This window comes from Tachypleus tridentatus, chromosome 2, assembly GCF_004210375.1.
Source record: "Tachypleus tridentatus isolate NWPU-2018 chromosome 2, ASM421037v1, whole genome shotgun sequence".
NCBI lineage: Eukaryota > Metazoa > Arthropoda > Merostomata > Xiphosura > Limulidae > Tachypleus > Tachypleus tridentatus.
In genome coordinates, this window is record NC_134826.1 from 117,584,391 (window position 1) to 117,598,195 (window position 13,805).

At 32.9% G+C, this 13,805-nt stretch overlaps 1 protein-coding gene across 2 annotated transcripts in view; it reads right to left on the bottom strand.

The window, feature by feature from the left end:
* LOC143244921 (proto-oncogene tyrosine-protein kinase receptor Ret-like) overlaps window positions 1-13,805 on the bottom strand; it is a 74,110-nt gene that overhangs the window by 22,171 nt on the left and 38,134 nt on the right. For both annotated transcript variants that reach the window (XM_076490466.1, XM_076490467.1), the window contains exons 7-15: window positions 13,177-13,269; window positions 11,258-11,480; window positions 8,194-8,220; window positions 7,746-7,958; window positions 6,599-6,862; window positions 5,177-5,439; window positions 4,759-4,906; window positions 3,106-3,213; window positions 2,269-2,510 (exon numbers count right to left, since the gene is read on the bottom strand). In XM_076490466.1, the coding sequence (XP_076346581.1) occupies window positions 2,269-2,510; window positions 3,106-3,213; window positions 4,759-4,906; window positions 5,177-5,439; window positions 6,599-6,862; window positions 7,746-7,958; window positions 8,194-8,220; window positions 11,258-11,480; window positions 13,177-13,269 (1,581 nt within the window). The remainder of the gene's footprint in view (window positions 1-2,268; window positions 2,511-3,105; window positions 3,214-4,758; window positions 4,907-5,176; window positions 5,440-6,598; window positions 6,863-7,745; window positions 7,959-8,193; window positions 8,221-11,257; window positions 11,481-13,176; window positions 13,270-13,805) is intronic.

Genomic DNA, 13,805 nt, shown 5'->3' on the forward strand with positions numbered 1-13,805 from the left:
AATATTCAATATGTGAGTATAAGCAACGAACTTTCAAGGTCATATCACAATCCAGCTACATGAATTTATCGATTACGTTATTGACAGAGTTTTCGTAATGTGGATCCTTTTATTTCCTAAAATATGTTAATAACATCTTTAAAGGCAATTCACACTTCTTTTTCAACTTTCCTCATTGTCCTCCCGAATTGTTCATTCAAAGCCAGTTTCCTATCCGAGTACCAACAAAATCCCTTCTTTAAGTTTCGCTTTTGAAAAGCTGGGAATTTCCAACATAGGTACTTGAAACAGACGTCATCTTTGTATAAGGCCTTGCCGAACTACTTCATGAAGCCCAGTTTTATGTGAAGCGAGAGGTAATACAACTTTGTGTCAACCAAACTTACACGTTCAACGTTTTTCAATCCTGGTATCATACTGACTCTGTGGCCATTTTTTCTTTATCCAGTGCTGATTTCCTGCTCTGCTGTCACATTCACACAAATAGTATGGAAACTTTCTATACCCGGATTGTTGAACCAACAAATTGCAAAGGATTTTTAAGTCTCCACATGTTCTTTGTATTTAACATAATTAAGAAGAAGTTTGAGATTTTCGTACGTTTCCTTCCAGTGAACGGAATGAGCAGTAGAAACAGATTCATGTATGTTACCATTGTGAAGAAGAACACCTTATAGACTTCAGTGATGTCGAGAACACCCACAAGAAAAAAATATATATGTAAAAACGTTGTTCGCTCTTCTACGTAAAAAAAAATCTCAACCCAAACGAGCCGTTTTTACATATGTACCTTATAGACTTCTTTTAGAGGAATAAATGAAAATCACCAATCACTTGTTTCATAGACTGCAACTCCTAACATTGGCATTAATTCAGAAATATTGTTGCATTAAACCATTGAACCTTCTTGCGAAAGATATGGTACTAACTCTTTCTCATGATTTCTTTTGTATATTGTCTCAACTCTTCGGTGGAAACATTGAGTATTTGTCTCGGTCCCACGTTTTATTCTAAAATACGAGTAATACCTTTTTTTTTACGAATTCTCTAATATTTGTCTATGCTTCTATATAATAAATTTGTCACAAACATAACAAAATATGTTTGGGCCATTTACACAACCTCTTATTATCATAGCAACAAATAATTAATATTGAAAAGAAAAATAATGTCAAAGTACACGCATAAATAAATACAGTTCAGAAACGATACGTTATGCGGCCTGTTAGTCGCTTGTGTACTATAGGTGGGCTCTAGAACGATCGATAAGACTCTCACGTCGCGATTGGTCTAGAAAACTTTATAGCCAGTGGTTGTCATTATTTTAAGCATTACAAAATTACCCGATTTCATTGAAAAATTATTCATTTATGTAAAAATACATATGACATTTTGTGAAAAATCTGTATATGATGAAGAAACATGGATGTAATTTTCGGAGTTAGACTACAATATTACTGTAGAACGTATTAAAACTCCTGTGTAATTGCAGGCCTGTGTAATTGGCAATTGTGTATATTTTCAAATTTTTATCGGCCATCTTGAAAATGACAACAAGTTTTTTTATGTTGCTATATATCCTAAATTGTTTGTTAGATGACAAGCTTTCACTTGCTGAAACCCCAAATATAAGAAATATTGACACGTTTGTACATTTTCTAGATTCTAGGATCCTATAATTTTAAAAAGTTTGGCGGTTTTACCACAAAATCTACAATGTATTCGAAACATGTACTATTCTGCAGACTAAACTGAACGTCGCTGTTATAACGTATCCACAGCTCTTTCAATAAATGTTATGTTAATATTTGCTAAGCTGTAAAGTTAACTTCGCAGTCCCTTCATCTATTAAACGAGATATTAGCTGTGGGCTTTAGTCCCTTTTATTAAAGTAATGACGCTACGGTGAATTCTCGTTCTTTGTTCACTCAAAAGTCGTATAAAATGGCGTGCCACACCAACGACGTTGATAGAGTAGATATACTATACGTGATGTAAGTATATCCTATGTATAGATTGTTTTGTTTGACTAAGAACTTACGTGACTTCATTGTAGGTTTCAGGAAATAAATGTCATGTAATAAAATAGTAAACAAACTTTGTACTATATAGTAGATAAATCGATAAATGTGCTCAAATTTTCTATCTTTCCATCTAAAGAAAAGAAAACAGGTGACCAGTTGTAAATCTACACTAGTCATCTACACTTATAATAAACATTAATATGCACAAAATTGGCTTACTGCAAATTTTACGTCTATAACAAACCTTCATATCGCTTAAATAAGCCATTCCCTTAGCGATCTGCCAAGCAAATGATATCAGGTCCCTTTTTGTTAATTTCGTACTGCTACGATGACAGATGTCACCACTGTCAGAGAAGTACATGGGATTTCCCACTTGAAAAATATTGACGTCATTGCACTCAAATTTTGATGACCGATTCTTCCTAAGATAAGAACGAAGAGAGCCGAACTCAGCATATTCCACGATGATGTAAAGTGGACCTCCTGTTAACAAACAAAAGATATGAATAGACTCCTTTATTTGCAAAATATATATATATATAAACCTCGTCATTTAACGGTCTTCGAGATGTTTTAAGACTGAAAATATTGTAGAGTGTTCCCTAGGAATATTTTATAAAAGATGAAAGAAAAATGGAATAAAAATAGATATTACTTATAAAGTGGAGCGGTACTTATGAGAATTAAATTCCATATAGCTAAAATCAATGCTTATGTATAACGAAAATAGAATATGTTATCATGTTAAAATTAGACACTAAAAATCACTAAAACTGAGCATGGTACCCATATACTAATTTTATTACATTTGTAAAATGTATATATTCACATAATGAATAAAAATAAATTTGTAAAATGTATATATTCACATAATGAATAAAAATAAATTTGTAAAATGTATATATTCACATAATGAATAAAAATAAATTTGTAAAATGTATATATTCACATAATGAATAAAATTAATGTAAAAAAACACATAGGGATTATATAAGTACAATATATTTCGAGTTTTACAATAAAATAAGTAAATGAACATCTTTTCATTGAATCAGTGTTGTTTATGAAACATACTAACCTTTCTGAGTGCAAGCTCCAAGTAGTTTAATAACATTGGGGTGAGACACTTCCTTCAACATATTGAACTCTGAAAGAAGATCTCTCTGTTCTGATAGGCTTTCTTCACCTAAACAAAAGAATAAAATACATTCTTATGAGAGAAAATGACCCTCCTAAATCAGCAGCTCTTCTTAATCAATACATATGTATTCGGTACATAACAATTACGCGTTTAGTTCATGAGAAAATATCTTGCTTTGGATAGAAAAAAAATCACATAGAATAAAATAAGACTTCAATTAAATACAAAATTTGCAGGGAGTTTGAAAAGTTGTATTAATACAAAAAGCTATTATTACATATTAAAAACAAACAACGCGGACAAAAATCGAATACTAAATGAAAATTATATAAACTATCCTCTATTTCCTCTGTCGTGTCACTCTTGCATGAGTGACTCATTTACATGCTCATTCAGGTGCAAAACATTAAGCAAAATGGGCTTCGATTTAGAATAATAGAATATTGGAATCAAAGAGGTATATAAATGTATTTTAAAAATTAAAAAGACAGAAAAATTGAAAATTACAAAAATTTTATATATTTAATGCAATGAATGCATAATTGTCTGGTAAAAAAGAAGTCAGATAACAGATGGATTTTTTCTGGGAGAATCAAAGCTGATTAAAAATGATAAAACCAGGAAATTTCAACTGCTTAGTTTAACATTATCATTATGTTTTGACAGATGTTAAACTGGTATTACGAGAGATCATTAGATGTTTATGTTAAAATAACTATATTTCATAATGTAAACCTGGAACAACTAGATGAATATGTTAAAACTTGTGTCACTAGGTTAACGCAAAAGTATCAAATAAATATAGTACAACCGGCGTTTATCACCAGCAAAACGTTAATTTACAAGGTGCATACTTTAAAGCGACTTGTGTTACCAGTAAGTAAAATTATCAAATGAATACGGTAAAAGCAATAAGTTTTATCGTTAGATAAAATTAACACCTCTTAGTCGAACAAAAATTAACTGTCATAAGTTGATACGTAGGACAACACCGCAAGTGCCAAGGTAAGCGCCTATAGCTATAAATGTTTTTATATAAACCATAAGTGTACCAGGCCATTATCTGACACTTTTAAAGTTTATTAATTTTATAATGTTTATACTTGCAAGTTCTATAGGAGAATACATTTATGTGTAAAATACACACTTTATATACCTGTATGCTATATACATTTGTCTGTATTAAATTGTTTGTTTGTTGGTTGGTTTTGAATTTCGCGCAAAGCTACACGAGGGCTATCCGCGCTAGCCGTCCATAATTTAGCAGTGTAAGACTAGAGGAAAGGCAGCTAGTCATCATCACCCACCGTCGACTCTTGGGCTACTCTTTAACCAACAAATAGTGAGATTGACTGTCTCATTATAACGCCCCATCACGGCTAAACGTTTGAGCGTATTTGGTGTGACGAGGATTCTTACCTGAAATCCTCAAATTGAGAGTCAAATGCTCTGAAAATCTAGCTATGCTGGGCCTATGTACTAAATAAGTAGAATTAATGAAGCGTGACTTTATACATGCTTTGAAATGTGTAGAGAGAGTACATTTCTGTTCAACCGTTATCCAAAGATGTTCTTTTATTTTTGCCATACCTTTCAGCATCTTCACAGCGACTGTACTGTAACCGTTCTGACCGTAAATGTTCCAGGCTTGGGCTCGCATCACTCGTCCAAACTCTCCCTCTCCTAATGTTTCTTCCAGAATTAATTTATCTCGTGGAAACTCCCACTGAGCGTCGCCCTAGTAGAAATGAAAAGCGTTAACATATTATCATACCGTGTACGCTACACTTGTAATTTTGATTAGATAATCACCATCTCTGTATTTACATAAAATCATTTTCGAAACCTTACCTCTTTGCTAGTAAATGACGATGGTTAGGTATTGTAAGATTACATTGGCTGCCGTCTAATTCCTGGAGCCAGAGGTTAGCAGTGTTTTAAACACAAGTTTATTTGTAAAGTTACATGATATTTGTTTTAAATTAATGAAAATTAGCTTGGTACTTGCCAAAGATTTGCTCTCGGACCCAGTTGACGTTTCATTGGCGATTTGATGTGGTTCCTGCACAGAAGAAGAGCGATCATCCACATAGTCAGAAGGTACCACGGAGAGGGACATTCGGCTTTCAACATATTTGTTTTTCGTTTTATTCCTGTACTTTTTGATGCCGGAAATGAGGATGAAAAGAACGCATACAACCACGGCGCTGCAGAGAGCCAGCATTATCAGAATGACACATTCCTCCCCACATGTTGTGGTGCTGATAATACCTGTAAGAAAGAAGAGCATTTCAACAGCATTTCCTGTTTATCGTTTTGTTTTGTTTTCAATGTACTGACAAATCATGTAACGTTATTCCCTCATTAATGCATCTATGATGGAAGAGAACGGAAGCTTTGTGAAAAATAGTGACTAAATTGAAAGTAGAGACGACACGTATGGAAGGCCTAGGGAGGCTTAACTTCCCTAAATGGGTGGAGAGGAATAGCTCATCCCTGAACGCTTGAATGGCAGCATCTATCGTGGAGAAACATATAATTCCCCGAAATAAAATTTCCCTTATAGTTTGATTGAAATTAAGCACAAAGCTACACGATGGGCTTAGCCCTCCACGGATCTCGGAACTTGGTTTCTAGCGGTGGGAATAGGTAGACATCCCGTTGTGCCACTGGGAAGCATTCCTTACAGAGCATTGCTCCCACCGTCTCAAAGTATTATACAGTATTCGTGACAGAATAGTCTACCGAAACAAACGATTCGTACGTCTCCTAAGATTGACAGTAGTTAAGACATTTAACTGTTTAACAGAATTTAGAAAGTAGTAAAAACACAAATTTTACTAGAGCTAAAAATCTTCCACTAGGAATATGTGATAGTAGTATTTGTGTTGAGAAAATTCTCCCACTATATTGATTGTATATTAATAGCTGTGCTGGTAATTACGCTAACGCAGTATTTGTGTTTTACGACATTGTACTAGTGGCTGTGATGAAAATTGTTGTTGCTACGGTAATAACACCTGTACTGGAAATTGTCTTACCAAAGTTATGTGATACTAGTAAGGTAAACAAGCTCGAAATTACTATAATACGAAGTTATGGAAATAATGCTTCTTTTGGAAATTATTCTACGCAACGCTACGGTAATAACATCTGTATTGGAACTTGTCCTAACAGAACTGTGATTAACATATCTGTGTTGGAAATTGTTCTATCATAAGCTTTTGGTAAAAGTGCTTGAGCTAAAAATTATTGAAAAGCAAAACCTTAAAGAAATAGTTAACAAATAGCAAAACAAAATAGTTATTTAGTAAACAAGTAACAATTTTTAAAAAAAATGTCATAGACTTGAACATGAAATCTGTGACTCTAGTCATTATTTTAAATAAAATTCACCAAACAGGCAACATTTTCATTGAGATGTACTAACCAGAAACAAAATAATCACTATTTTCTTTTCCTGCATCTGTTACGTCATTTACGTCCTCTGCTAATGATTCTGGAGTTAGCTCTTTCTTTAGCAGGCCACCATCTGCTTCTAGAACATTACTCCTGTTGGTTACAGTATCGTAGCTTGAGGACTCTTCACATTTGCAGATTTTGATGCTAACACAAGAACAGGTACCAACTGCCATTTGAATTCCACGTTTGCTGTCGTTGTTCGGGAAGGCGAGAGAACCACCTTCGATTTTTTCTTTGATGAGAACAAAAACTGTCTTTAGGAAGAATCTCGAATTACATTAAAACGTTATAATTATAATAATGTGTAAAATATTTAATTTGTTTTTAATATATCTCTTAGTTAATTACCTTTAAAATGTAATTCCAAAGTACTCTTACAATATAGTAAGCGCCAGCTGAATCAGTAGTGTGTAAAAGAACTACATAACAATTACTTCTACAACAGAGATTAGTAGTATGAAAAACGCAAATAACAATTATTTCTCCGATCGGTATTAGTAGTATAAAAATAAGGAAAATAAAGAGCATTTCCTCTTGCAAAACACCATTTTAACAATATCGAAGCTTGTTTTCGAATTTCGCGTTAGCCGTCCCTAATTTAGCGGTGTAAGGCTAGAAGGAAGGCAGCTCGTCATCACCACCCACCGCCAACTCTTGGGCTACTCTTTTACCAACGAAAAGTAGGACTGACCGTAACATTATAATGTTCCCATGGCTGAAAGAGCGAGCATGTTTGGTGCGACGGGTATTTGAACCCACGGATTACGAATCGAGTGCCTTAACCAACTGACCATGTCACACCATATCGATGTTTTCTTAACATGTAAGGTGTTTCATAGCAATATTGCTTATCGAAAGACAAGATCTTTGAAAACTGAAATTAACTCAATTGTTCTTTATACATTACTTCCAATTTAACTGTGACTACTGATAAATGATAACTTGTATATAGACAAGCACTTTCTACGTTGCATAATATAATATATATATATATATCGAAACCGAATTACAATGACCATTTGCCGTAGCATTTCTACTGCTTTTATTGCAAATATTTCTCAAAAATGTTCTTGAAACACACGTTTAGAAAACTATGAGAACTTCTCATCACTGACCACAGCAGTCTTGAGGACAAATATGATCGTTGAGCTTTTCTAATTCATCACAAACTCCGTCAGGACATGTCATTAAGTCTGGACTGCAAGTAGCATATTTGGTGGTTGGAAGGGTTTTGTATTGATTTTCTCGCCACGAACAACGACCCCTAGCGGTGCTTATTCCACAAGAAGCGAGACACGTATTCTTGCCATCATGTATTGCACAAGAGTCTAAGGGATGAGAGAGAAGAATATTTTAGGAGAGTAAATATCAGTATGGGTTAATAATAGAATAATAATTTTGGTTATACAACACTCAAATCATCACTTGTTAAACTTGTTTTTTATTTATTTTTACTAATATTAATGACATTTATCTTCAGTTATATTTTGTTTTTAACATCTTTTTCAATAAAGTTTTTTTCAGGATTAAAAAGAAATTGTTTTTTTATAGTCTTGAACTTACCGCATTTTTCAGGGAAGATGTTGTGATCTGCGAAAATAAGAAGATACAGCTACATATTTTTTATAAAAATAATACATACACCATCTCTTTAAAGCCAGAACGTTCTTCTCTCATAATAAAATGCAATTAGACATATTTTTGTGAGTTTAATTAGGGTAGTTTTAGTATTGGACGTCATTATATTTTCATGCTACGACAAAATGGTCTCAGCATTATTTTCTTAAAAGTTTGTAACGTGAAAAACGTATACCGATAAAATTTCAAAAGAAAAACCGGTAAGACTAACTAGCTTTGTCATTCAACCAGGAAATCACGTACATATAACTAATTATCTTAGTCATTTAGACAAACAGTTCATGTAAGCCTAATAGGTGGCCAATCAGTCATCTAATATTCTAAACCGTTTAGAAACAATTAGCAAATCTATTGCACAATTATCATAGAAATTTTACTAAATCGTTTATTATTTATCAAAAGAAACGCGCCGGTCATTTAGGCAAATGATAAAGGAAGTATTCAAAATAAATAATAATCATTATTTTAAGGAAGGAATTTAAACGTTTTGTGCCTTAACAAACCTTATAGTGAGATTTGATAAGCTGCCATTTAAACTGAGGACATAAAATTCAACAAAGAAAAACAAAACAAAACTGATGCTATGTATAAAGTTTGAGAAATGTGTTTCATCTGATTGTGCAAACCAGATCAATACTATTACAGGTATGTGTATATATCCATATATATTGCATGTTTCTGTACTTGTACAGCAACTGACCCTCCACTAATTATTATTTTTTAAAATTATTCAATGTGCCTAAATTAATAGCTACCCAGGAACATAAAGATCACCTAAGCAAACTCAGATTTATAGGAATCACCAAAAGAACACTGCATAACGAAGGGCGATATTTAGGCAAGGTTGTGCAGTTCAGCTGCTTCGTGAATTTTTACTGACAGATCAGTAGTCCCATAAATATTTAACTACTGTGAGATAGAAAAAACGAAGTTCGGGTTTGGTGTAATGTTGCACTTTCTACATTAATATTCTCAAAATAACTTACGTCTATTACCGAAAAGTAGGTACAACATACAAGGACAACGAAAGTATATAATAAAAACTGTGCCAAGTCCAGTTAACATCAACTACTGTAAACTCGATTTAGCATCATCTACTGTAAACTCGATTTAGTATCATCTACTGCAAACTCGATATAATTGATGTTAGATTGCATTAACAAGCGAGAGAGCAATGCAGGAGCGTATAATTAGATCAGAAGAAACAGCCCATTAAACGTTTGCCCACTAGCGAAAGATTTAGAGGTAACCTGTCCCCAAAGAAATGTTCAGTAAATGAAATGAAATTAAATGTTTAAATGTTCTTCTAAGGAACTGATATTTCCACTGACTAATTATGTTTCTCCTTTCTAAAATATTACACACTCTAAACTTCAAAAGAAATGTAAATATCAGGGAATTGACTTCAAATAACTATTTTTGCGTGTTTGACAAATTTATTCTAAATGACATTGGATGAATGTATATTACCAAAGAGGTTTTGGTATTAACAACAGCCTCGGGTGTCAAAGCAGCTCATTAAGAAGCTGGTATGGTACTAGTTAAGACCCACAGTATATCTAGTATCTTATACTTAGATAATTTGATGTTTTTTCAGTTAATCATATATATTAGTAAAGGCACTGTAAAGCACAAAAACATCACTTGGAAGTTAGACATTATAAAGGTGTCTTTTGTTAATAACATAATGGCCATCTTTTTAACAATTAATGTAAAATGGTAAGTTTATTCGTACTCGAAAAATTACACTTCTTTACTACTCATTTGTATAATCAGTAGTGTATAAGTTAATACAGTGTTATTAAGTAAGGAGTAGTTTCATTGGCGTAAATGAGTTCCTTGATAACTAATTGTGTGTGCCTTATTTTCAAAAGAAAAAATTCAGTGGTGTAGGATTAGTACGGCATCATGCTAATAGGTCACGACACTTATCCGTTTGCAGTCCAAAGCACTATCCAGACGCTTCACGATATCCAGTGCTAAGAGGGGCGGCACACGGTTCGGTTGAAACTGGTATGTTTTTTAAATATGCAACCGACAGGCCAATGTGTTCCTACAATACAACAATATAACCTTTTACAGTTAATGTTCTTCTGATTAAAAAATAATGGAACAGCAATCTAACGCCTTGTCAAGCCACATATCATTCTATTAGAATCAATATCGGAAATAATGGATGTTTATTTAACTATAAACGAAAAATGCAATATTTTCTCTCCAAAACAATAAACAGCGAAGTGTTTATCAGCTTCAATCTGTATCACGAATTATTCATAATATTCCATATGCCGATATGGGTCATCTGTTATTAAATTTTGGAATATGTGTAGCTAATAAGGCTAGAAGTTACATTTTATCAAAATTCGAAATATACTTGTTGACTTCTTTCTGTTTGTAGTGCTATTTGGTGAATTAGTTTAGTTGAACTTGCTAAGGTCTATCACTTTCTCCGAAAACGTATCTTTCGTCGCTTTAAAAGACCAACATTTGTGCGAGGGTAGAGGGGGAGAGGACTTCCGTTCAGGATTTTTCCAATGAAGTTCTGTCGCGACATGCGAAAGGTTCACCAATTAACAAGGTCACTTCTACAATTTCTACAAATATTAATAACATTCTGATGAATTATTGTCACAAAAGAATAAGTGACATCTTATGAAACTCAAGCGTAACTTATAAGAGTCTTTGTGAGGACCTAGGGACATAAAAATATCATGGTAATGCTCTACGGTTGCACCATCTGCTGAATAACAAAAAGGGAGAAAAACAGCAAAAGATACTGATCAGTGATAATTAGTAGATATTACGAAACATTCAATAAAATAACTGAAAAAAACAACAACATGAGATGGTAAATAGCAGTAATGCTGTATAAAGTTAAATGGCCATGCGACAAAAATGTAAGTAAATAAAGATATATGAGCAAACTTATAAATCATGAGATAGAAAAATATACAAGGGTTAAAAAACAGTTTTTTACTCCACAACTTACCATCATCTGTAATATTAACTACAACTTGCACTGTGTTCTTTTCTTTCTTATTTTTAACAGTCCATGAGAGATTTAATGGAATTTCTGCTTCCTCCAACTTTAAGCGTTTGATGTCTGCTACATAAATAATCCCTGATTTTGGTGTCACTTTAAAAATATCATTTTCAGAAATTAGCTCAAACGCCCAGTGATCAGTGCTTTTGACTGGTACTGGTTGGAGAACCTGAATTGTAAAAACGAACAAAAATAACACTTTTTTTTTTTCCGTGACAGCCGTGGGGACTGAAAAACTTTGATCTTATCAATAAAAGCACATAACTTTATGCGAGCTCTAGTTTTTGTTTCCTTTTTGTTTCATAGTAGATCCTTGTACACAATACAGTTTTAACTACTATACTGATTACATGTGATCTTAAGAACTGTTAGTCGTCATACGTGTCTCTCAGGCTAATGGTTTTGAATTAACTAACTTTTAAATAATACGAGATAATTTAAGCATTCACTAATATCGACGCCCATGACACCGTTTTTCATGGCAGGAAAAGTAAGCTAATATAATATGATTTTATCAAGTCCAAGCATCTTGAATTTGTTTTCAACTAGGCAAAAACATTGAAATACAAGTTGGTCCAAAATACAGATTCCTTCTTTCCTTGTTGTTATGCACAAAGCTACGCATACTTACCTTGCTGAACAAACGAGTGTGCGTAAAATATAGAAGAAAAGATTACATATTAATTTTGTATTTTATTTCATAAAGAATTAAAAGATGTACTTGTTTTACTTAGTCTTTGAATTTTGCACATAGCTGAACGAAGGCTATCTCCGATAGCCGTCACTTATTGTATATAATTTTAAAGTCGTAGATTTAGACGTAGTCATCGCCACTTCAGACTGATTAGTGAGATTTTATCGTCATCTCACACTTATAACGCATCCACAACTTTAAAGAGTGGAACGAGATTTCTTTTTCTGTGTGGTAAAAAGACATGAACCATAATACCTCAGGATTACAACCCGTCACTCTAACCACTTACTGAGCTGCGCCAGGGCAAATCAGACTAATAAAACATAGAATAGAGTATATCAATATGCTTCATACAAAATAAGAATTACAAAAAAAAAATTCCTCGATGGGTTAACAGTAAGTTTAAGGACTTACAACACCAATATCCAAAACTCGATTTCTCGCGGTGAGAAAAGCGGTGACAGTCCACTGCGTAGCTTTGGAAACAGCAATTACAAAATAACAGGCGAACATTCCTTTTCACTTAATTGTTAGCAACTAAATATTTTAATTTGGGTTATCTTTAATATTTCTATATTCATAAATAGAATCTATATTCGCACTAAAATCGTTTGATCACACAGTATTCGGCCATTTTATTATTTGACTCCAAAAGACGAATTGGCTGCATGAAGCTTGACGCTTTAAATAGAATGAGACTAAAATTTTAAGGCACGTAAAAAATCACGACCTTAGATCACTAGGGTGTGTTTATTTCTTAATATTCCAATCAGATATCTACAATATACAATAAACATTAAGTATTTTTTATAACCCAAGTAAATTTAAAATATGTAAAACAAAAAAGTAGGTCAGAAATAACAGTATGAAGAAACTAGTTAAAAGTCATATTATTTTACAGAGCAATAAGATTTATCTATAAAAATAAAATATTTTGTGTAAAACTTGTTTATACAGAACTACACATTTCGATATGTTTGACAAATTATTGTTTTAATGCAAGCAAAAACTCTTAAAGACAATTTATTGAAATTACAACTTAGAATATAGTAGTGGCAAATTAGCTTTGAAATGAAATCGATAAGAAAAACTAGAATTATACATTATTCGGGAAATGAAATAGACACATAAAAGAATATTACATTTAAGTATAATACAACGATTATCTTACCCTGGAGAAAACCTTCGCCAGTCTAGAGATCGTCACTGGATAAGTGGTTGCAGTTTCTGATGTTTTGTTGAAAATATGAACGTGATATATCACCTGAAATATGTATATTTATTATTATACTTTCAGATTCTTCGTATTTGTGATAGTAAAGAAATATATTGATAGCCTACTTGCTGATTTTATTCTACAGACATTTGAACTTTGTTAAAATACTGACAGTGAGTTCTTGAAGAATACTAGTACCGTGTTCATGACATAGCGAACATAACTCCAATAGTAGAACCGAATTCATAGGTTTAACTATAATGGTAATAACAATATCAGTTTTGGGTTTGTGACAGAGAGAACACTGGTCTAACAATACTGGTATCATACTGGTGGCAAGGTGAACATAGGCATGTAACAATACCAGTAACAAGTTTATAACAAAGTGAAACTGAATCGAATAATACAGGTACTATATTCACAGCAAAGTGACAGTGGATCTAACAATACCTACTAGCGGAGTTCATAACTTCATTATGAACACCAAATGTTCAGTATTTGATCACATTGAACTTTAGACCCGTCATGACATAGTGACTATGTCATTAACTATCATTAAGTATATGTTTTTATCATACAGTTTT